The sequence below is a fragment of the Microtus pennsylvanicus genome, chromosome 6, assembly GCF_037038515.1.
Source record: "Microtus pennsylvanicus isolate mMicPen1 chromosome 6, mMicPen1.hap1, whole genome shotgun sequence".
In the NCBI taxonomy this organism is placed as follows: domain Eukaryota; kingdom Metazoa; phylum Chordata; class Mammalia; order Rodentia; family Cricetidae; genus Microtus; species Microtus pennsylvanicus.
The window spans coordinates 30158820-30184237 of NC_134584.1; the positions used below are offsets into that span (position 1 = coordinate 30158820).

General features: G+C 44.0%; 1 protein-coding gene across 4 annotated transcripts in view; it reads right to left on the reverse strand.

The window, feature by feature from the left end:
- The window catches only part of Fyb1 (FYN binding protein 1), a 126928-nt gene that overhangs the window by 72908 nt on the left and 28602 nt on the right, over positions 1-25418 (reverse strand). For 3 of the 4 annotated variants that reach the window (XR_012910876.1, XM_075975947.1, XM_075975949.1), the window contains exon 2: positions 2485-3616. Coding sequence is in view for 3 of the 4 variants with exons in the window: in XM_075975947.1 (XP_075832062.1) it covers positions 2485-3616 (1132 nt within the window). In the remaining variant the exon portion in view is untranslated. Of the gene's footprint in view, positions 1-2484; positions 3617-14597; positions 14615-25418 lie in introns of those variants that run through there. The other variant, XM_075975948.1, reaches the window with a different exon arrangement.

A 25418-nucleotide genomic window follows, 5' to 3' on the forward strand; every position in this document is an offset into this window, starting at 1 on the left:
TTTAACTGAAAGTACAGACAATATGTGGAAGTTATTAGTCAACTGTGGAGAGCATTATAATTTAATACTGAAAAAGCTGGGGGCAACTAGCTTCATATTAATATCCTTTTGTGGGAGTACACCCCTAGGAAAGTGATGAAAATTCATGCCTTTTCTGTTCCACAAATGAGAGGAGAATGCTAAGCAAACCGATTTCTGCTTTAAGGGAGCTCAAAGTTTTACTGACAGTAATTTTTAAAAAGACACATTTTAACCAAAAGACAGAACAAAAGGCAGGGTTGCGGAGTCTTTGGGTACCATTTGTACCTGATTCATCATTTCGGGAGGTCTTATGTTTCATGAAAGGCAGCCAGCATGGGTACTGGGACAGAGATGGGCACAGTCTATAGAATCAGAGACATGAGAACACAGTTGCCCTGTGTAGGTAAGCTACAACTTGGACAAATTCCCTAACTGTGCTGGGATAGAATTCCATTTCATTGCTTGCACCGAATACATAGAGTAGGATTGTGTGATGTGATGTGAAAGTCCTCTACAAATGGCAAATATTTATCTGGATGTGAAAATAGATAAGGAGCAAGGCAGCAGGAAGTAGGAAAGAGTCCTAGAGGTTTAAAGGCCAAGGGGATGACACAGACCATTTCGGTAATTTGGAAATTGGTGTAACTACTTTAAGCAAACATAAGATATGGGCTGCTTGGAGCCCGTCTCTACATTTCACTGCAAAGCGTTTTACCCCCATCAGTAGCCTCACAACTTAGTAGACTGAAAAAAAGAGTCATTTATAAACATCTAGTAGACCTTTTCTTTTTCTAAGCATGCAATCTCTTTTCTTTCCCACCTTAGTACAAGTGAATGGCCAATGTTCTGAATTGTCCCAGGCACCAAGGAATGTATCCCAAAGTCCTTCAGTGTGAGGCTTCATATCAAGCTAGGTACGTTTATCACGGGCACTTCAGAGCTGGAGAAAAAGCTGCGAACTCAGAAAACCTTGGTGGCTCTAGCAGCCATCTAGAATGGTCCTTGCAAGCTGCTATTCCGAGTTGGAGGATACACATCAAATTGGGTGAACTTGATGAATCAAGAAGGGGGAAAACTTGGCGATACCAGTCTTGGGGTCATCATGGGAACCTGGCTCTGTGATCTTTCTCCACCCCTGGTAGAAGCGGCTGTTTTCTCTTGGCCCCAGTCAGGAGCAGGTGGCACAGTCTGGAGGTGATGAAACCTTGTGCCACCTAGACTTCACCTTATGTTCTCTCTCAGCTAGGCAGAGGGAGCCTGGGCAAAGGTCTACCAGAGACAACGGTTGTGCTTAGACCTGCTTGTATGAGACAAGATTTTTCTTTTTAAGGTAGAATCTCACTTAGCTCAGGCTGTCTTCAAACTCTCTAAAGTAGTCAGTCCCAAGACTTTGAACTTCTGATCTGCCTGCCTCCACCTGCCCATTCCTGAGTCACAGGCCTGTACCACCATACATAGATCAAGATGATGATAATTTTATTTGGAAAACCATATGACTTAAAGTGGTATGGTCACTTGTAACTATCTTGTTTTTCCATCTTACAAGGGACAGCAGTCGTTCGCCATTTGCTAGAATATTAATCACCACAGGCATGAGTGAGCCTTCCTCATCACAACACAGGGTGACAAGTGTTTACAGAGACATTCAGTATCTAATTCCACCCATATACTGTAATATTACAGTAATGCCTTGGGAAGAAATCTGAACCAGTCTTCTAGAAGGACAGCAAAACACACTTTGTCTGCCTTCATTTACTAGCTATGTATGCCTTCATAAACTGCAATAGTACAGATATTATTGGGAAATTAAAAAAACAGCTAAAATTAAAAAAACTATGAAATACCATCTCCTATAAACTCTCCTGCTTAAATCTTGGGCTTAGACAATATGATCAATAACATTTGCAGCATTGGCCTTTTGACCTGGATGAGAGACTGCTATTGTATTGTAGGAAGTGACTTTACTCCAAAATGTCATTAGCATTGTCCACTGTGACATTTGAAAATGCCTCCTGACAAGGCAGACATCCTTCGGTCATGACATTTGAGCCCTTCTAGAATGCTGACTTAGAGGTCTGCCCACTTCTCCCTTTGGGGATGGGCATCACATCTCTCTCAATCAACAGAAATAAAACCCAAGGGAATAATAAACGCAATGGTTATCCTTAAGCAAAACCGCTTATTAGTCAAATAGGTGTATTTCTTTCCCATTATTCCCCTCTAAAAAGTCAGTGCCCCCCACACCCCCGCCAGGCACTTTCTCATCCAATACTCCAATAGAACTCGGATTTTCGACCTTCTCAGACCTCCTACACAAAGTGAAGAAACCACCAAAGGAAAATTGACCCTATGCTCGCACGAGCATCAGTTATGCAATCGCTCCTTGCTCTAAAGCTTCTCCTAGAAGCTGCAATGCTCTCCACTGTGAGCAAACCACAGTTACTAGCAATGAGAAACACTCACTGTTTGCAGCGTCAGCTTTGCGGAATCTGCTCAGGTCAACATTGGGTGGTCTGTTGGGCTTGGGTGGAGGCGGGCCCAAGACAGACAGAGGAGGCAGAGGCTTCTGCTTGGGGCTTGCTGAATTCTTGTCTCCTTTTTCCTTCTCCTGACTTTGACCCCATGGTGTCCCTGCTGTCAGCTTGGAAGGGGCCTTAGGGAACCGGGCCGGTTCTTCCTGATTCATTTTATTCAGAAAGATGTTCTTTGTAACATCTGTTTTCCTATCTTCTTTTTTCTCTTCAGAGTTTCTGGAGGGCCCTGGGCTCCCTCTGTTTGCGGCAGGTTTCAGAACCACTCCAGGAAAGGGCGAACTTGACGTCCCGCTGTCCTTTTCCTCTGTGTCTTCCCTGGCTGGTTTGAAAGGGCCAGCCTTGCCCTTGGCCCCCAGTGGCACTGGGGGTCCTTTCTGGACAGCTGCATTTTTAGAGGTGCCTTCCTCGTCCTGAGAGTCCTCTGTACTCAGAGATGGCTTCTGGCCAAAGGTGTGTCTGGGAAATCGGGGTTTGGTGTCAGCATCTTGTGCCGCAGGCATGAACTTGCTCTTAGCTCCGGCCACCTTTGAGAACCCTGGCTTTACATCGTTTTCGGGTACTGGGGGAGTAGGCCCTGGCTTTGGTCCTGGCGTCCTTAAGTCCGACTCTTGGTTCAAATTGTGAAGCTTATTCCCAGAAGGTCGTAAAAATGCCGGTTTAGGATCTTCTTTAGTCAAACTGGTGGGTTTGGGGCTTACAGGTTTCAGAAACCCCGCTTTGATCTCAGGGTCTCTAGAAGCCGAGTTTGGCTGTGTTCCAAATCTTTGGTTCCCTCTACTAGGTTTTAAAAATGGGGGTTTGGGATCCTTGTCAGACTTTTCCTCATAGGTAGGTTTCGCTGCCAAGGGTGGTTTTGTGGTCCCAAACTTAGGCGTGTTGCTGGGTCCGGCGGGAGGACTGGCATTTCCTTGGTTGTCAAATAAATTCTTTTTTGCTTGTATTCCCGAAGGCGCGTTTTGGCCGGCAACTTTGAAAGGCCTGCTGTTGGTGGAGACCTCTTCTGTCGGGCTAGTCCCTGTGTTGAACTTCGCCATGAGGGACTTCACATCTGTTTTTCCATCCTACGAGCACAGGGAACAACAAAAGCCAGTTGAGAACCCAGAAGTCTCACTTGCAATTTAAAATACTATACCTTCAAGGGCTTCCTGATCTGCGGCCAGAGTGCTGCAGTGTCGGGGTGCCGCTGATTGGCTGGCCAGCTATTGTAACATTTAAGTTCCTCTATGGCAAAATAAGTAGTGAGGGTTTTTCTGAAAAGGGAGGGCTGTGGCTGTGCATAAACTTCTCTTTGTCACACAGAGACTCGCTCGTTTGTGTTGAGAAGGTTTCTCTGTCCCCTCACTGCCTGCCTACTTATCTCATTGGGCTTACTCATGCTCCATATTTCTCCAGACTTTCGCTTCACTTGAAAAACATATGGAAGTGACCAACCAATGAATTCTTCCACATTTTACAGCTGAGACTCATGTGGAAACTGGACTTAAAAAAGAAAGTAGACGTTGTGAATTTAGGCTCTGTGCTTTGACCCAGCAAAGCAATGCTGGCTTCGTTGTGGCTGGTGAGAGCTTTCCTGTTCCTGTTGCATTTGAAGTCTGTCTGCTATTGGGGAGGTGGTACAAAGCATGCCAGCCCTTCTGAAAGGAACGGGATGAGGTTTCCTCATCTATAAATGCAGAGTGGTACTGTGTGGATGTATGCAGACTAACAGGCCATGAGGTGGAAGCTTCTTTAGGGAAGGCAACAGACCAGCAATAGGAACTGGCTGGGAGGTCTCATTTCCAGATCTTTCTCTCAGTCTTGTCTCTTCCATAATGACTTTTATCAGTTCCCTGAGGTCCTGCCTCACCTGACCCCTCACAAGAATTAGGAAATTACTCAGGAAAGACAGCAGATGTTCCCCTTTCTTTGTTAATATAGTCCAGTTTAATCTGGGACAATTAACGGTGGGTGTGTTGGCTCTTTCTTTAAAAAAAAAAAAAAACAAACCACGGAGCTTGAGCAGGGAATGTGGCTCAGTTGAGAGAGCATCTGCCTAGTATGCATGAAGCCCTGGCTCAGATGCTTAGCATGAAATAGAAATAAAAAACAGGTGTGGGGGTACACTCTCCAGTGCCAGCGTTTAGGAGGCCGAGCCAAGAAGATCAGAAGTTTATGAAGGTTAAAGTCATCCTTGACTACATAGCGAGACTGAGACAGAGACAAGACTCAGCTCCATGAGCTCCCGCCTCAAAAAAAAAAAAAATTAAAAAGCAGGAAGAAGCCCCTCGCTCAGTGCTCTGACTGAAGCTTCACAGAGAAAGAGAAAGCAGTATGAGATACTAGACAGAAGACGTAGCTCACTGATGGGGCAGGTGTTCATCAGGGGCAGGGTTCTGAGCTCAATCTTTAGTGCACAATGTGTGCACATACACACATGCATAGATGCGCACATGCATGTGTGCACACACAAGCATGCACAAAAGTTTGCTCTCTGGTTGCAAGGAAGTTTATTCCTGAGAACAAATTTTTTGATCCCTACACTCCATAGAAGCATAATTTATAGCCTTTATGTATAATTTCATTGAGGATTATTACAACCAAGGTGGAATAGCGAAGCCATTTAAGGACCTAGGCTTGGGATCCAGGTGACAAGGAATAGCCATGAGCTTTCTTATCTCCTCATGCAAACAATGCCATGGTGCTGCTCCAAGGTGCCTTAAATGAGTCCACAGGGCAGGCAGGGTGTACAGTGTGAGAGAACACTCGCACATTAGACGGCTTCCTGTTTTTGTATAAAGAAGAAACCTTACCGATCATCTCTTCTCCCTCCTTGCTGCACTGCCGGGGAACTGAGCCCGGCTCTGCCAATCGGCTTTGTGCCTTACACAGCACAGGGGAAAACCCTTGAAATACCCCTGGCCATTGTAAAACATCATGCTTATTTTTAGCTCGGAAAATATGGAAGTTGTGGATGTACGGTGGAAACTTTAGTCTCGCCTGCTAATCTGGATCCAGGAGACCTTGCAAGTGTCTGCACTAACGGAGGTCTGGGCCTTGAAGCTATCTGACTGAGGCACAAGCCTTGGCTTCACTATGTAGCATGACATCTATCAGGTTATTGACTTTTCTGATCTGCTTTCTTAATCTCTGAAATCGGAACTCTAATCCCACTTGTCACTCTGTTCTTGTTTGTTTTGGCAGAGATTAAATGGGTTAATACAAGTGGTTAGGTATTTAGCTCAGTGATAGAGTACTTGCTTAGCAAACACAAGGCCTTAAGTTTGGTCCTTAGCTCTGAACAAACAAAAAAATATATAAATAAATGGATTAAGAATTAAATGCAGCACTTAACCACTGATTTTTTTTCTGCCATCATAATTGTTTCTAATTCATTCATAATATAGCATCGTCTTTTCCAGATAGAGTCAAAATTGAATTATTTGCACTAATGTATTTTCAAACAAACACACTTGTCAATTACGCACAGAGTTATGGTGTTTGAGTCTGAGTCACTGTCCTCTTGAGTGTTTTCAGTGGATGCTGCAAATGGGGAGGGAGGAGTGATGGGACCCTTGAAGAAACAGTGAGGGTAACCAGGCTCCCTGGTGTGTTTGGCACATCAGCAACCTGAACTGCACAAGAGGACAGTTTTCAGGAGTCAGCTCTCTCCTCGCACCGTATGGATCCTGGGCACTGAACACAGGCCATTTGGCTTGGTGGCAGGCATTTCTACCTACTGAACCATCTCATCAGCTCCCCAGCCCCCTTTTAAAGTAAAAGCAATGCATAAATATTCAATTTGTAATGAAACTAAAATGCAAGACTATTAATGTTTAATCATTGTTGTCTTCTTTCATCAATGACAAAAATAAAAATCTAGCTATTCATGTTAAAATTGAAGCTAAGGGTTGATAACCTTAGATGATTTAGCTTAGTAAAAATGCCACAGTCAGGCCAAAGGAAGCGTGAGTGGCAGGTAAGTACTTCTCTACTGAGCCACATCTCAAATGCTTGCACAGATTTTAAAGTGCAAAAGATCTTTGAATGATAGACAACTAATGAAAATCAAAAGTAACTTGGAAGCTCAATTTTGACCTTGTTAAGATGTGTTCACCATTCTTGGGATTAAAGCAAGAGGAGAAGGAATCATCTCTGTGGGTGTTGTTATTCCTTCCTAGGCAAAATGCACAAAAGAAAAAAAATGTTTTCCTGTGATGGTCTATAATGTGCTTAATCTCTAGGGAAACATAAGTTAATAATAACCATTTATGCATTTTTTTCATTTATGCATTTTTTAAAGAAGTTTGTTGATAATTTTTAGATTGTGGGGCATGTCTTCCCTCTTTTGTTGGTACGTTGACTCACTTGCTCTGAATCCTGATTCTTCTCACTGGCCACCATTTTTTCTTACTCCTGGCGTGATCGCCAACATCAGGACCACAGGTACAGTGGCATCATAGGACAACCTGAGGCTGTAAGGGGCTCATGCATAATGAAAAAAAACCTCTGGGAAGCCAGTCCTTTCCACAGTTTACCCGATTACACACAAGGAACAGGAAGTCGGAGAGAGCAAGGACAGGAAAGGCCCAGCTTTCATGATGGTGATAGTGATGCCACTCTGCCAAAGACTGGCTGTAAGGCATAACGAAACACAGAGAAAACAGAAACCCTTCCCCAACCTGCAAAAGTTCTCCATCTTGAAGTAGTAAGCAAGTCATTGAAATGTCATGGATTCAAGAAGATCAAACTAACATAGAGAAATAATTTTCAGACATAGTGGTTTGCTTTGTAGAAGAAAGATAATGACAGATACATTTTGTATAACCAATCCCTTCTCTCTTCCCAACACATGTGCACAGATACTCACACCCAACATGAATGCACCCATATGCATACATGTGTATGCACACTCACACACACATTCAAGAAGCAGAATGCTGTCTCTTCTCCTTGAAGGTATTTCATCTGGTTTACCTGGTATACTTGGAAGAAGGCATTTTTTATTAAATCTTAAAATAAACATTCTTGAAACTCCTTATTATCAGAAATTATCCAATAAAGTTATGAAGTAAGAGGTAGTGGAAGGTGGAAATATAATACTTATGATAAAACCCTAATCAAATACGAAGATGGTAAGCCCCAGTATAGACCAACAGATATACAAAGAGATTTATTTCCCTCCAACAGCATTGCACAAACATTTAGGTCATGATAATTTGCATATTTAGTGTGTACACTGTCTACTTGGTGCGATGTAAAAGCAAGGACCTGATTTTACTTTCCTTCCCTCGTTAGGAACATGCCTCCTCCCACGCAAACATCCCCTTCAGGCCTGGAACTTTCTCCCACAATATGCATTAAATACACCCACTGATGGACTGAATCAACTTGATTTTCCCTGTGACTGATCCACAGAGAAGCTGGAAAATTATTTCTTCACTTCTTGGTTGACCTCAGCCACGAATCCATTCTTACATCTCCATCCCATTGCAAAAGGACTGTAGTGGGTTCCAGTCAGCTGAACTTCTGAGGCTGGAGTGAGTGCAAGGCCCCTTCTCAACAGGATGTGGGAACTTGTCTCTCACCGCAAACTTAAGTTCCTGAGAGCAGGAGCTGAGTGCTTCAGAGGGCAGGGCATTGGTGGGAGGAGCTGACAGCCTTAGTTGCGACAACCCTTTCTACACAAGGAGGTGGAGGTGATTTTTTTTTTTTTTTGATATCTCTTCAGCCAGCAATGCCTTATCCTCAGTGGCTTACACTTTGAGGGAAAGTGTCCCATGAAGAATACAACTGGCACCCATGGGCTCTCCCAAAGCTGTGTGTGTTTGTCTATTTCTTTATGGTGGGTTGGCCTGATTATGCTGTCAGGAAACTTCTGTGGGTATCACATTGTAGCATTGGTTCTAATGTTACCCAAAGCACCTGTTAAAACCAGGATCTTTCTCTTGTTTCTGCTTTGTAAATGGGGAGTGGGGGAAGCAAGAGACTTTAGCAAGCCGTAGAGCCCTGATGCTGATGGCTTGGCTCCCAACTGCCTTGCATTGACAAAGAGGCAATCAGCAGGATTTTCATATTCCCCCTCAAAGACTAGGATGTCTTCTTGATGTGAGCAGAGATGGGATGCAGAGAACACAGAGGATGATAGTATAGATTCTATAGATACTATAGAACAATGAGCAGTCCTAAAATTGCTTGTTTTGCTTTTCTAACCTATATACATGTGTGGGCATAAATAATAGGGTGGCGTATATTACAGCAAACTCAGCCTACATTAGTTTAGGATTTTTCAAGTTCCTTTAGCTTACATTATCAAAGTGTATGAAATTCAAAGATTGTCTTTGAATAATTTACATTTAATTTAATTTAATTTTATTTTTTTTGATTTTTGAGACAGGGTTTCTCCATAGCTTTTTGGTTCCTGTCCTGGAACTAGCTCTTGTAGACCAGGCTGGTCTCGAACTCACAGAGATCCGCCTGCCTCTGCCTCCCGAGTGCTGGGATTAAAGGCGTGCGCCACCAGCGCCCGGCAATAATTTACATTTTAACTATTGAGCTTATAGATACTTGTAAAAAGTTTTTACACATATGTTTTACATTATTTGGTTGTTGGGGGATTACTGTTTATTCTATAATATAGGATAAGTTCTTCTGTTTTTCCTGTGTCTCCAGTTGTCTTAGCTTTCTGTTACTCTTTCTTGTGATTGTTCACTAAAAACAGCAGGAGAAAATTCAGTTTGCTGAATACATATAAATAGCTTATTGACTGAGAAGCTCGGCTGAGGCAAGAGATTTGCTCAGATGGCAACGCACTGACTGAGACAGGCGGCAACTGCTACTCATGGGGGGGGGATTCAGAGTTTTAAGTAAACAACAGACATTAAGAGAAGAGTGAGGAAGGTTCCAGAGCAGAAACAGATGATATTTTGAGCTATTACTTCCCAGGCATTTCTGTCTCATTTCCTAACCCATCCCATTCTGTCTCTTCCCCTTTTGAACACTGAAGGAAGCACATGCAGTAACTGTTTAATGTCGCCCTTCAATGATACGATCACCAATCACCTTCAATGACACCTCTAGTGTCAGCCTTCAGTAACACAATCACCTGACACCTCTTGCTCTCCCCCCCCCCCCCACAGTGACAAGTCTCTGAGGAGCTAGGCTGCTTCCTTCTCCTTTGGTGTCATAGGGCTCTTCACTGGACCACGCCCTTTCTCATTAAAATTGTGATGCTCTCTGTTTCACACTTCCCATGCTAGACATCTTGCTCTTGGTACCTTGCCGTCCTCTTTCCCTCACCTTTCCGGAGGACTTCATGACTTCATCTGCTTAGGGTTCTCATTCCTTCACTCACTAATTCAATCATTCATTTATTCATCAAACATCCATCCATCCATCCATCCATCCATCCATCCATCCATCCAGATAGTGGTTCGTCCTACTTGAGAGTTCTAGATTCCATTGTGTACACTCTAAATTTAGTGTATCTCACTTTGACACTCCTTAGTTTATTACCTGTTCTTTATTCCAGGGTATGAATCACCTCCATTTACTCTTATATTTAGCAAAAATTTATATATTCTGGTGTCTTATTGCTAATTCTATGATTGGAAAGAATAATCACATTATTAAGTGTAAGATTTCATATACAAAGGAAGGAAAATTCTGGCCTATGATATCATATAACCTCTTGAGGACACCTTGATTCACTTAGAGGAACCAAATCAGTCACTTGTGGTTCCATTCACATGAGGTATTCAATGTAGCTGAATTCACACAGGCAGGGAGGCTGCCAGAAGCTGGGGAGGAAAGGAATGGGGAGTTAACACTTAATAGATGCCCAGTTTCAGATGGGAAACATTAAATGTCCCTAGAGATTGGGAGGGCTGCACTACAATGTGACCATATGTGATACAGAATTGTAGACTTTACACAGCCTTAAATTCCTATTGAAATACACACACACTCTCTCTCTCTTCTCTCTCTCCCCCCTCATTCACACACACACACACATACACACACACACACACACACACACACACACACACTCTTCTTTCTCTCCCCCCTCATTCACACATATACACACAACACACACACACACAATTGGACTGGGCAAATGCCTCAGTGCTTAAAATGCTTCCTTCTCAACCTGAGGACCTATGTAAAGTCTGGATGGGATTGGTGGCTACCTGTAATTTCAGCCTTGGAAGGCAAAGGCAGGGGGAATCCCTAGAGCAAGCTAGCTATTGAGACCAGCCCCACTTTTAAGCTCTGGGTTCAATTGTGAGACTAAATGAATAAGATCGAAGAGCTCTGGAGTATGAATCTCTGATTCCCCACTAGCCTTAAATTCCTATTGAAACTCTCTCTCTCTCTCTCTCTCTCTCTCTCTCTCTCTCTCTCTCTCTCTCTCTCTCTCTCTCCTCTCTCCCCCCTCATCCACACAGACACACACACTCTTCTTTCTCTCCCCCCATTCACACACATACACACAACATACACACACTCTCTTCTTTCTCTCCCCCCTCTCAATTCACACATACACAAAACACACACACACACAAAACACACACACATTTACACAAATGAAAAAGGAAAAAAAATGTCAGATTTTCTGTTAACTATGTTCTACAACCATACAAAAATTCAGTAAGGTTAGTTAAAATCAGGGCTTGGAGAAGTGTTAAATCAGATATGATGTAATAGATAATATTGGCTCAATGTCAAATACTAGCATGGATAAGGCAAACAAGAAACTATTAGAGTGGTAGAAAGATGACTTTAAGTGACCAAAGTTGTTGGTCAACACAGCAAATACAGGTATTTTGGGTGGTGTCCCGTGACATGAAGACGTCTGAGGATAGGAAGCACAGGTTGGGGGTAGCAGCATCATCTTAAGGACTCCCTCCCTCCCTCCCTCCCTCCCTCCCTCCCTCCCTCCCTCCCTCTCTTCTTCCTTCCTTCCCTCTTTCTTTCCTTTGTTCCTCTGTCTCTGTCTCTCTCTCGGAAATGAAATTTCCCTTTAGTGTCAAAACATTATGGACACATTGGGTTGATCTTCAGTGCTTCTAGTGAAGCAGAATTGAGCTCCTGGGATAATGGGAGTGTCACTCCATAAATCTAATAGAAGATACCAGTGGAAGTCCAAAGACAGAAATCAAATCATGGGGAAATGTGGTGGAACTTGGGAACCAGCTCTAAAGAAGAATGGAGGATATAGAAACCAACCACTTTCCCAAGGCACTTGGCAAGAAGACCCCGATACCAGCATGGTCTTATGGAACCAACTAAAGGACTGAGCCATTGAACTTGGTTCTATCTGACACCCTGACTTAAGACCACCTTCCATTGTTACAAGCCACAGTCATAGTACTTTGTAACAGAAATCACTAGAAACCAAAACATGTACGTCCATCTGAAATCCCTTGTGCTAGGTTTCTATGAGATTCGAAGTGCTTAAATGGATGACGTTTAGAAAAGAAAGGCAGGAAGCGTTCTCGTGATTGCATTACAGGGTCACCATTTATTGCTTCTTTTCTCCCCAGGTGGCATCCAACTGCGTTTAGTGATTAGTGACAAGCAGCAGAGGGGACTTGGCACTTAACCTGCCCAAGCCAAGTCATAGGCTATTCTGCCCTGTTTTCAGGAAGCTTGCCCCAGCAAGCCAGTTACTCGAGTGAGTCAGTTACTATATTGTTGCTGCAACAAGAGACCAGAAGAAAACAGTAGCTCAGGGAAAAGAAAGAACGGTTTATTTTGCCTTACGGTTTTTGGAGGTATAGTCCACCATGGCTAAGAAGTTATGGCGGCAGAAGGAGGCATCCAGTCACGTTATACCACATGCTCGGCTCGTTTTCCTGTGCTGTGCTCAGCTCAGTTTCCGTCTTTTTTGGTAGTTGGGGCTCTCAGCCCACAGAATGGTCCCCTCTCAATCTGGGCTAGGTCCTTCCACATCGATTAACCTAACCCTTATATACCTCCAGAGATTTGTTTCCATGGTGACTCTGAATGCCATTCAGATCACAGCTAAGATTAACCACCAACCAAAGAATATGCTGTGCTTATACAGCCTCATGGCTTTCCTGACTTCCTGTTTCTGCAACTAGGCTGGTTAGCAAAGTTACCTGAACAGGGTGAAGCTGGGGCTTTCCGCATTACCAGAGAATTCCCAGACTGGCTTCTGATACGAAAATATCTTTTGGCTTCTACAGTTTCCTATTGGCTTCTTACATCTACCTGGACACATACTTGATTTGCTCTAGCGATTGGGGCAGAGGCTATTCCAATTCTTCCTCTCACACTCAGTAACTGTACGGTAATTAAGAACAACCTTAGCCCTGAGCTTTAGTCACAAGCAAGGAGGTAAATTTGGGTCTTACAGCTAACCCAGTCGAATTGGTGGCCCTAGCATTGAGTCACGGTGTCTGAGAAAGAAACAAAGCCTTGTTGTTAGAAACATGGGCTCAGAGGCAGCTCCTAGCACCATCTCAGACAAATGCATGGCTCAGGCACATCCCTGAACTTCCCTGCCTTGGTAACTTCTGATGCAAGTGGGATCTGAAAACAGCATCCAAATTGCTGAGTCCTTCCCAACCATCATGTGCACTTAGGCTTTGGGCCACTAGATGTCAGCAAACCCGCTCTGTGAGGCGGTGTCAACTTTCAGGATCAGCATTTCTCCTCTGGAGGGAAGTGGAGAGAAGGGTCTTCTGGTTCCCAAAAAGGTGTGTGTGTGTGTGTGTGTGTGTGTGTGTGTGTGTGTGTGTGTGTGTGTGACGAACCACATGGACGTTAAAGAGATGGAAATGACAAGGAAGTAGAACTGACTTCAACCTGCGAAAGTGATGTACTTCCTTCCCTGCCTTTCTTTCCTCTTTTTGAAATACCCTGCCAGCTCTCTCACAGGGTTCCTGGAACTGGCTACAATTCCTCGGATACAAATGATTGCCTTGAGGAGAGCATTTTAAAGATGGGAGTATGTTGGAAGAACAACTTCATCTGTCTCCCCTTTGCCTGTTGTCTGTTGCTCGTTTCTTGGGACATTAGACTCCTTGTGTGTCTGATCTCATATATGTATGTGTTGATTTATGTGTCTCCTCAGGCAGCTCCCCTCCTAGCAGGAAGAGAGCGGCTGTATTTACCTATAGCTTTGCTTGTGGGACGACAGAGTCTTTATTTTTCTACACAAGCAAACTTGTACCTGGTGCCAATATATTTTATACAACAAGTACCAATAACTTAATGCTACCTATTAGTACCAATATGTAACTTTATCCCCACAACAAACCCACGAGGCCAGAATAATCACTACATCCATTTGTTAAAGAAGAAAACTTACAGACATCATATGGCTCTTTCAGAGTTACATGGCAATAGGAGGCAGAGTCTGAAGTCCGTTCTCTTTTAATGACTCCACTATAAATCTAGTATAAAGGGGAGGGGGAAAACAGCCTAATACATTCTTCAAAAGCAACAGCCGCACATGCAAGAGAACTAAAGCTTGCAACCCAAACCCATAATTACTGGCCATTCTCAACGCCTTCCTTGGCTGACTCGTGGCTGTTAGTCATTATCTATCCAGTGTGCCAGGGCCTCCTTGGAGAAGGAGGATCATGGCTATTGCTTCTTTCCTTTGTCAGTGTGGGAATCTCACAGAAACCCCATGCTCTGCCACATCTTAAAGCCCGAGGGAAACCGAATGTAGTTTCCCCTGCCCCCATCATCAGGATAAACCTACATTTGTTAAGCGCGAGAACGAGGCAAGTCGTTGGTGCCCAGCTCTGCAGGCAGTAGGATCGTGCCTCTGGCTCTGTTGCAAGGCTAGAGGTTTGCAAGGCACAAGAGGCCCAGCTGTCTTTTCTATCTGCTTTTCTCCCTCCTGGCTAAGATAAAGCTGAGATTTAGCATCTGATGTCCATCTCCTCTCATGCTTTCCAACAGAACATGTCTTTCCCTCACTTACTCAGCCAGGACAATCTGTCCTGCCAGAATCTAGAGGTGGCATCATTCCCTGCTGTAAAAGTCCATGCACTGATGGGAGAGATGAGACCTGGGCATCCTTGTTACCTGGTTGCTGCAGAAGAAGGTAGAAAGGTGACTAGGCTCAGTTAGTGGGTTTTCCTGGGGGCCATGCCTCGGCTTCCCCCGCTTTTAGCCGCTGTGTCTGTCCTGCATACAAACACCAAGAAATAGCGGCACGTTCTGATGCTTGGCAGGGCTGTGTGTAGGGGAATGGTTGGATGAGCTGCCCCTTCTTCCCCGTACCAGGCTGACACACAGAAAAGATCACTTCTGTCCTCAGGATATTGAGCAAGAAGGGGAAAAGACGGGAACTGAAAAGTGTCTATTCAGCCCAGCTACTTCTGCTGACCTTCCCACCAAGCATGTGATATTCAAAAGAGTGAAACCAAAGCTCCGGTGGCCACCATTGTACAAGAGGGCGAAGACTTGGGGAGGATTTTGTTCCCAAGATCTGTCTGTACTCCCGGACCTGTCACTTTGTGGTGGAGGCCGAATTGTACTCTTGATTGGGAAAGTCCCGCCAACCAATGTGTGCAACAATTGGGGCCCAACTCTGGCTGTGGTCTAGAGATGAAATGGGGTGCGTGCAGGCAGCATGTGCGCTGGAGAGCCCCATGGACTCACTTCTAATGTTCTCGTCATATTTCAAACTCAGAGGCAAACACGGTCCTAGATGATAATCTTTGGTAAGAAACTATCGTCAGGATTTTACAAATTTCACTTAATTTCTTTCTTCATTCTTAAGGACAAATATGAAAATCAAGTACTATTCCGAGTCCAGTGAACAGGACAAGTTGTTTCTCTTCATGGCTATGACCTTGTAGAGGTCCCTTTATAGGTTACTGAACCACACAGCCCATATGCCCTCTCTGTTCAGTGACCTGTTACAGACAGCTCTCCTTTATTAATTTGTTTGTTTAAATATTTATTTATTTTTGAGACAGGGTTCCTCTGTAGCTTTGGAGCCTGTCCTGGAACTAGCTCTCGTAGACCAGGCTGGCCTCGAACTCACAAAGATCTGCTTCTCTCTGCCTCCCCAGTGCTGGGATTAGAGGCACCTGCCACCACAGACAACTCTCAAAACGAGGAGAATTTCTTACATTTTAAAGAGGACTGTAAAATGAACAAATGAACAGATCAGTTAGAGTGGAAGTTAATCCTTCCCTATGTGTTCCTCATCAGTTGTCAGACAGTATCCTCTTCTTGTTCTTTCTAAGGAAACTGAGAGCTACACTCATGGGGCTGATGTCCCTCCACAGGGTGCATTTGGGGTTCTTTACCCTCACAAAACATCCTTTTAGTGTGGCATTTTGACATCTCCTGGGCTGTAACAGTCTGAAAATGAATTTTGTTTGCACACTCGATGTGGAAAAGGGAGAGTTTCTCCAATGTGAGTCTTTCAGGATAACATGTAGCCCTAGCACTTCCTCCTCCATCAAGAAAGACAATGCATCATGAAGAACATGTTTTCTGTTAACCGTAATTGCATTATGTCTTAAAAAGAAACCGATGGGCTGGGGGGAAACCCTCAGTGGGTAAAGCAGTTGTCATACAATTATGAGAAGTTGAGTTGAAATCCACAGAACTCAGATAGAGTCAGGTGTGACAGCATGTACCTGTACTCCTAAAGTTCCTATGGCAACATAGAAAGCTCACAGTTCTGCAAGCCTAGTAATACAATGGCGAAGAGAAAAGAGACCATGTTCCAAACAAGATGAAAGGTGACAAACCACAACCCCAGAGAAGCTAGGTAAAAAAAGAGGACCCTAAGAGAGACACACATGGAAGGCTCCAGGAAAGGAAAATAGTCAAGTATGGGTAAATTGGGAGGAAGTGGAAGAGAGGGGATGGGGGATGGGAACATGAGAGTTCTCTATGGTTGAGTTGGGGGAGGGACGGAGAGGGAGAGCAATGAAAGAAATATCTTGATAGAAGGAGCCATTATGGGGTTAGGGAGAAGCATGGTGCTAGGGAAATTCCACAAGGATGACCCCAACTAAGACTCCTAGCAATAGTGGAGAGAGTGCCTGAACTGGCCTTCCCCTGTAATCAGATTGATGACTACCCTAATTGTCATCATAGAACCTTCATTCAATAACTAATGGAAACAGATGCAGTGATCCACAGTAAAGCACTAGGCTGAACTCCTAGAGTTCAATCAAAGAGAGGGAGAAGGGATCATATGAGCAAAGGGGTCAATATCATGATTGGGAAAACCACGGAGTCAGTTGACCTGAGCTAGTGGGAACCCATGGACTCTGAACTGACAGATGAAGAACCTTCATGGAACCAAGCTAGGCCCTCTGAATATGGATGACAGTTATATGGCTTGATCTGTTGTGGATGGGGCTGACAGTGGGACCAGGACTTATCCAGGGTATATGAGCTGGCTTTTTGGAGCTCATTCCCTATGGCGGGATACCTTGCTCAGCCTTGATACAGGGAGGCAGGCCTTGGCCTTTCCTCACATGATGTGACAGAAGGCTTTACCCCCTCTGAGGAGTGATGGAGGGGGGATGGGGAGAAGGTGGAGGAGTGGGGGTAGGGGAGGGGGGAACTAGGTTGGTATGTAAAATGAAAAAAAAATCTTAAATTAAAATAAAGAAACTGATATACTATATAAGGTTTTCATTGTTTTTTGTGGTTACTTCTCAGTGAAAACTTTGATAAATCACTGGGAAATCTGAGCAATTAAATAAAAAACAAAACCATTCAAAGTTTTCTCAAATCCAGCATTAGATCTCCTATCTGCCACACAATCTGAGGTAACGCGTCAATACTTCTGGACATTTTATTAAATGCTCAGGGCTTCCACTCCCACAGGAGTGATTTCAAACAAACGCTGATTGGCCTCCCCCCTCCCCCCATCCCGTGCTGCAGCATCGCACAGTGCAAGCCAGTGTAGAAGAGCTAGTGAGCTGGGAAGGTGTGCAGGGGGAGCGGCACCACCTTTCTCCTCCCAACATTATCGCTCCCAGGATCAAATGCCTGCTTTGGATTTTAGCATCCCTTCCTCATCACCCAGCTCAATTCTTCTCCCTCTCCCTCAGACCCATTCCATCTGGCCAGGAAAATGATTAGTGTTCACCCCCTCTGTCTGTCAATATGCTTGCTGCTCTGTCTCCACGTTAGAAGTAGAGCTTATTACTGCTGTTTCATTTTAGCAGTGATCACATTTCCACTCCACTGAAAAAATACTAGTTAGTATCCTGGGTCTTAAAATAGGTAACCAACCTGGAAACCAAGAGCCCAGGCAGTCCTGTTTCAAGTGTGGTCGTCTGGTGCTGGTGACCACATTAACTCTACTGTGCCGGTAAAGCCTCCATGGCTGTGTCTGAAAAGTCATCTGGTCCAGAGGCAATGGTTTCCTTTGTGCCAAGGATCTGGGTGTGGATCGATAGCACTGGTCTCCCCTCTAGCTGCTCAGCAAAGAAGGGGATCTGGCAGCAGAGCCACACCCTTCCCCCACCAAGATTAGCATTAGCAGCCAATGATAGTCAAATGAATCCGTGCCTCAGTGAAAGCTCACAACATCTGCAGGCTGCTCACCAGCTGTGTGAGCCAAGTGCGCTCAGATCACAGCTCATCAGAGAGACACATCCCTCCACTGGGCTTCCTCCCTGCCATGTTAGGCTGTGAGATGCCCAGACCCCCTGGTAATGAAGAAGAGAGTGGGTTATATGGAAGTGAAGAGCAGGCATGGGCTCTGCTGATTTTCTTTTGACTTTTGTGGCCACTTCCTCTTCCTTTCCTCAAAACTTCTGCATAAAGAGAAACATCAGAACTCACACCATGCAGGACTGGCTCAGATGTAATGTGCAAAAAAACCAAAAACAAAAAAAGCCCAGTGGCTCTTCTCTCCTGTCTTTGCCTCAACATTATTCTTCTGACCTCAAAGTTATCCTTCTAATCTGTTCTTTCTTTTGCTTCTCCAGAAAGCTGAGAAACTCTCTGGACAACTTTGGAGTTTAAAGATCCTAGACATACATTTGCCCTGGAGAACAAGATTCAGAACTTAGAGGTCTGGGCTGGAGAGATGGCTCAGTGTTAAGAGCACTGGTTGTTCTTCCAGAGGTCCTGGGTTCAGTTTTCAACACCCACATCGTGGCTCACTATCTGCCAATTCTAGAGGATCTTAATGCCCTCTTCTGGCTTCTGTGGGTAATGCACACAGTATCCCCACATGCAGGTGAAATATATAAATATCATGGACAGAAGAAAGCTCGTGAGACCCTACACAAATAATGACAGGCCCTATGGAATGCTGATAATAGGAAAAAAATAGTCTTTACCAAGGAAAGCACAAGTTGATTATCCAGTACCAAATGGACACCCCTGAAATGTATAGATATAAGTAGCATTATGCAGGCTGAGACGGTTGTATTTATGTATTTAGAAATATATGCAAGTGGCAATCATGAAAAACAAGAGGCTATAGATTTGAAAGAGAATGGGAGGAGTATACGGGAGGATTAATATCTGATTTATGATTCCCCCATGAACTGTTTAATGTGTTTTATCTAGAGTTTATCTTTTTACAACAAAACATGTACTCTTTATGACTAAAACATTTGATTGGAAGCATAAGGAAATAAAAAGATAAAGTGTTTAAGATAGAAGGTTCAAGAATCATTTTTTCTTTTTTCTTAATGAACTGTCTTGACCAGATTTTTTTTTTTAAAGTGGGAAGAGGGGATCCTGAAGGTCAGCAGAGGTCACAGAGCTGGCAACAAAACCACAACATTCTCTTCCCTTCCTGCTGGCTCCACCCTTTTTATTTGGTTAGCAAGTTTTCTTACCAACCAGTGTGCACCAAGAGGCCCTGTCTGGTTTGCCCCCCTCCCCACTCCCACAGCTCACCGTGTTCCTTGTTAGCCTTTTGTCCTCTATGGGTCCTCATGTCTCCTTTGCCTGCTAAGATTCTTATTCCTGCTTTTCTAATCAGGCAAACAGTAGAGGTAAGTTTTCGTCAGTGTCCCGACAGTCACCATTCACATGAGACACGTGAGGTAGGCTTGAGCCGTGCATCTGCCTTAGACTCCTTTCCCTGACTCATATTCTCACCTCCTGTCAGCTTGTCCCAGCCCCTCAGCTTCCCAAGGATCTTTGAAACTTAGCCCTTCCCTCCCCCCTGAGTCCTGCCTCTCTCACTTCCTGGGTGACAAAGCCATAACTTCTTACTGAACTGCTCTTCTTCAAATGGACCCTTTCCCCATAGGACTGTCATCAAGATTGTCCCTTGATAAATGAACCATATCTGCTTAACACATCCCAGTGACTTTCCAACCCTCAGGATAAAAGTAATCCAACTCTTTCTTTTTTCTTCCTTTTTTCAGTGTTTTGCAGCTCTGGGTATTGAACCTCCGGTTTTACTCATGCTAGGCAAGCACTTCGCCATTGGACTATATTTGGAGTCCTTAAAGACAAGGGGGGGTGGTCTCCTTTCACCTGTTTGGAACAGAGCTGTAGTCACACATGACATCCCTTTTCCATTACATCCCTGCTTGCCTCCCCCTTGTCCTCACGTGGGGCGCCTGACATCTGCTTTTTTAAACTCATTTCACCCTCAAACTCCTGCCTCCTTTTCCCCAACAGAGTACTTGCTATGTCACATGTTCACATCTTTAGGTGTTGGTTTCATTAGATATTGTCAAAAATGCACTGTGGTTCTTAAATTGTCTGTGTCTTTAGAAGAGTAGTCTTTGGACTTCACGAGTTACTGCCCTGTGAGATTTTGGTCAGAGAGACCCCAGAACAAGACAGGTTATCACCATTGCTCTTGGTTGCCCACCTCAACTGGATGGTAAGATCCTATTGCTGAAGAGGGCACTCGCTTTGATTCCAGGACCCAGAGAGCTAAGAATTGTACAGACCAGGAAACTCTCCCTTTTGGTGAGCTTTCACAGCTCTGAAATGTGCTTGCTAGGCAGGCTGCTGAGAGAGAAAAGATATCAGTGATCCCCTCTAGTGCTGGCCCCGGTGTGTTACAATACCAACCCTCCAGGCGAGGCATGCTCACCGGTGTAATAGTAGTAAGACTGTCTATGGGGATAACTAACCACTCCCTTGACAGGATTTGAGGCCTACTCCTCTGAAGGGAATTCAGAACTGGTGCAATAAACATGGTCAAAAACCATGAGTGAAGAAGTAATACACCCTAGAAGAGAAACATGTGAAGTGGTTTTTTTCTTTCTAAACAGTCATGTTTTCTTAACTGCCATCGAAATATTTATGTTATAGTCATAGATATGTGCCACTTCCAATCTTGGCCAGGGTGGGTAGTGGTTAATGCAGAGACGTATTGATGTTCAATGCGGCGAGAATAAGCTATTGTGTATGCTCAACCATAGACGGAGCATCTCTACAAACCATCCTCCAAGGCTCAGGGACCAACCTGGGAGAGGGGATAGAAAGAACATATGATCCAGAGAATGGGAGGGGTGCTGTGAAATGCTGTCCTCTGGGTGTAAAATGGCCCTTGCATCCATGAGCTTGCAGCATCTGTGATTACCTACCTAGGACCTGCAGGGTATCAAGCTGGTTAAAATATCGGCAGGTAGAAGGAGGAGCTCATGAAGCCCCATGTCCCAGTTGAGAAGCTATGGGCAGTTGCTGGCTGCTTCAAGAGGGAGAATCCCTTTCTTCAGAGTATGGCTGCTGGTAGGTTCCCCATGCTCCAGTGGATGCCACAACACCCGTGTGCGTTGGGCGGCACTAATTGGATTCTCGGGGTTAAATTAATACATTTATTAATTATAAAATGAGCATGTAAATTTGAGAAAGATATGTCCTACAGGGTCCTGGGAGAAACTGAAGGTGGAATGAAGGGGGGATATGATCAAGATACTTTGTATATACATATAAAATTTTCAAATAATAACAAATGTATATTTAAAGCATTAGGGAGATTTTATGCTAATGCCACACAATGAAAGCAAGGTTTATTCTTCACTAGATTTTGATTTGAAAAAAAAAACAAGGATTAAACAAGGATTATAAAATAATTTGGACTCAGATGAGAAAATTTCAAGATAAGCAATCAAATATAAAATTATTACGTTTTAAAGGTTGATAATCATTTGTAAGAGGTACATACTGAAAAATCTAAGAAACTAATTATCCTGTTTCACATAATTTAAACACCCCAGTGGCTCAGGAAAGGATTTACATAAGCACAGAAGATATGTCAAACGTTAAAATTTTGAATACATTTAAGTGATGAGGATGAGGGGTTTTGTAGATTATTAAAACTTTTCTGTAGAATTGAGTTTAAAGAAAAACAGACCAACAATGACAGGGAAAAAGGAAATGTAGACTGGAGTGTCTTCACATCCAGACGGATCTCTGTCTTCTGTGAAGAGTCTAAACCCTTGGTGGTCTGAAGAGCTGCCATGCTCCTCTCTAACTGCTGCTGTAGTTAAAGTCACCTGCCTGACCTCAGCTGGCGATGGCTTTGCAATCAATGTTGTAATCTGATGCTATCCAATTCACCAGAACCTTTGGAATCTCCTTCGGGCTTGTTCTTTGTGGAATTGTTTCTCTTGAAGTCTACAGACTGACCTGAATCTTGACCTTGAGAAGCCCACTGGGAACCAAGAAACAAAACTTGTGTAAGCTGTAAGATCATCGCCTGCATTAAGGCTGAGCATGGCATTCCACCATAGTGAATGGGCTCCAACAAGGGCTTGGTCCCACCCCAACTTCATGTGCCAGACTTTGTGGACTTCCCACAGGAGCCCTTACCCATTGGGGGAAGTGAGTGGGGGATGGGCTGCGGGAGGGGGGATAAGGAGAGTGGGAAGGAGAACTGTTTTTAGAATGTAAGATGAAATTTAAAAAATAAATTCATTAAAAATTATAAAAAAGATCTTGTCCTTGATGTACATGCAAATGTCTCCCAAGTCAGTGGCCAGATATAAAGGAGAACCAGGGATGAATTTTTCCTGCAGAAATAGCTTTTCTCTCTTTCAGGATTTGATGCCTGCATACCATCACGATGAGTAGATTGATTTTGATAGGTAAAGTAGAAACCTCAGAGAAACCCCAGTAAAGTTGTGATAGTCTTTGGCCGGTAATGGTGGCAAATGGGCCCCAGGAAGGATGACTACTGAGTTCTGACTTTAAGTGCATATTCTTTTATATTAGAAAGACCAAAGGGCTGCTGAGACGGCCCAAGAGTTAAGAGTACTTCCTGCTCTTCTAGAACCCAGGTTCGATGCCCAGCACCCACAGGGTGGCTCACAACTGTCTGGGAATCTAACACTATCTTCTGGCCTCCACAGACACTGCATGCATGTTGGGCACGGAATACCTGCAGACAAAACACCCACACATTGAATCAATCAATCAATAAACAGCCGAGGAGATGTGATACATCTTTGCCAACTCTTGGTGATGGACATGTTTGTTGTCTTTTGTTGTATATGATGGTTTAGCTATTTTCAAAAGCCGATCAAGGAACCAGGTGTTCTTTCAACCTCTCATGGAACAGAGATTTCCACCTAGATTTGTACAAAGGGTATGCCAACATGGCTGTGCCAACCTGCTGTCTGTAGCAATGACTGTTAGTCTTTTCTTCAGTACTGATGGGAGAGGAAGCGGAGCTCCAAAGCTGAGGTCCTCTTGGTGACAAAGAACCACTCATTGTAATTTTAAATTGCCAAACTCGGGTGTTTTGGATACATTATTTCCCCTAAGTTCCCAGCAGCAGCAGCAGAAAGAGGTGAGCAAATTATATACAGGACAATGAAAACATATGCAATCTTTCCTCCACAAGAAGCGATTTCTCTTCCCCCTCTTCTCACTTTAGAAGCTAAGAAAACAAAATTGCCCCCACTTATAGTCTTCCTGCTTTGTGGCTTCTGGGAGCTAAAAACATTTCAAAACCACAATTGATAGTTCTCTTGTACCTTTAGCTAAATCCTCTATAAAATGTAGGGGAGTAAAATATCTATTTAGCTTTCTGTAACCGTGGAAAGTCTTATCTTTGTGTGAGGGTGGTCACAAGGCCTGGGGCTCCTTGAAGAATCTAGGGACTCAATATTCTAGAATGATAGGCTTAGTGTTTTAGTATTGTTAAGGACAGATTGAAGAGGCAGGAAGTCTATGAGCCTGGCCTAGACAGGGCTGAGGACACACCATTCCTTGGGGGAAGAAATGCAGACACATGGCTACCTGCTATAACATTCAGCGCCATCTGTTCTAAAAGCATGCTCTGTGCAGAGATGGCAAATGCATACAGAGTAAAGAAATCAGAGGAGGAATTAGCCATTGCCCATATCCAAAGGCAAGGACAACCGAACGAATGATTCTCCTAGGTGGTTTGCAGAGTATCCATGCAGAATTCGTTAGGAATTAATTATCTCTCAAACAGTTTTAACAAAACCTTTATTTTTGTGCATGTGAGAGTGCATGTCCACGTGTTAGGTCGCACGCATGCCGTAACGTAAGTGTGGAGGTCAGAGGTCAACATTAGCTGTTGGGTCATGAGCTTCTGAGGGGTCTCTTGTCCTCGCCTGCGATCTTGCTGGAGCAGCACTGGGAAGACAGAGCCGCAGCACCAGATCTGGCTTTTATATGGTGTCACAGGAGCCAAACTCAGGCAGTCTGGCTCGTGGGGCGACTGCTTCAGTGCGCTGCCCATCTCTCCTACTATCTATCAATTCTGCCTCGCAGTTTCTGACACAACTAGTTTTAGCCATCGTACAGTGAAACACGCAAAATATTACCCACAAAAATGTCCACCTTTGGAACCCCAGGAAGTGCAAGTATATTGTTTTATATGACATAGGGGCACTGTAGAAAAAGGATTGAAGATTAAAGTAATTTACAGTGCAACATCTATTAGAGCACAATATGTTGTAAGCCTCAAGGGAGGAGAGTGGTCATGAGAAGTCATTACAAGCTGATGGAGCCTGAAATGCCACTTGAACGATGAGTAGGGTTGGGTGACTGGGAGAACGTGTTAATAAGGAAGTGTCCAGGGACCTAATAGTTTCAAAATTCTTCCAACGCCAGGTCTGGGGGAACTGAAACAGAGAAGTCTATGTTCTCATGGAGTAAGCACATCTCAGCTGCTCTCTCTTTGGTCTGAGCCTCAGCCATGTGGACCGCTGTGACATTAGCCTGTGCGTGAAGCTTTGGAGGGATGTCTGGGTAAGGCTGGGTGACTGAAGTCGTAGCAGAGTTTGCCGGTGGTGACGAGACTTGTACAGTGATGGCAAACCTGCCTCAGACAGAAGGGAAACTCTAATGGCGCAGAAGAAGGAGATGCCATTCAAGGGAGTGGCTCTGGGCTGCTGGGAAGAGGATTGATAGAGAATACTGATCAATGGTGAACTCTCTCTGGGTAGATAGGGTTACTGAGAGGAGGAGGCAGAATGATATCTTTTTTAAAAAATGCATGTTTGCACGCATGCCCCTTCCATTCTCTTCCGTAGAACTCTTTAATCCAAACCAACACTGCAGTGGCTAATGTTCTAGCTCAGTGGGCAGATTGCTTGCTAGACATCCCACCCCTAGGTCTCAGAAATAAACAAGAAATCAAAATCACTTGCATCGTTATATTTAAAACATTGATTTAATGTAAATTTTATTGGCATCATTAAGCCCAGAAGGTAAATTATGTGAAAGTAAATAAACCAATAAGCTTCCTTGCATGACCCTCCCCCACCTTCAACATGCACTTGTGCTTGCAGACACACACACACACACACACACACACTCACACATGATATTCATATGCCTTTACCACACAGCCAGCCTCAGCTCAGGCTGCCAGCAGCTTCAGCCGTGTTCTCAAATTAAAGTTAATTCCTCATTTAAAACTACTGTAAACACAAGATCTTAAAGTAACTGGTTTGCGGA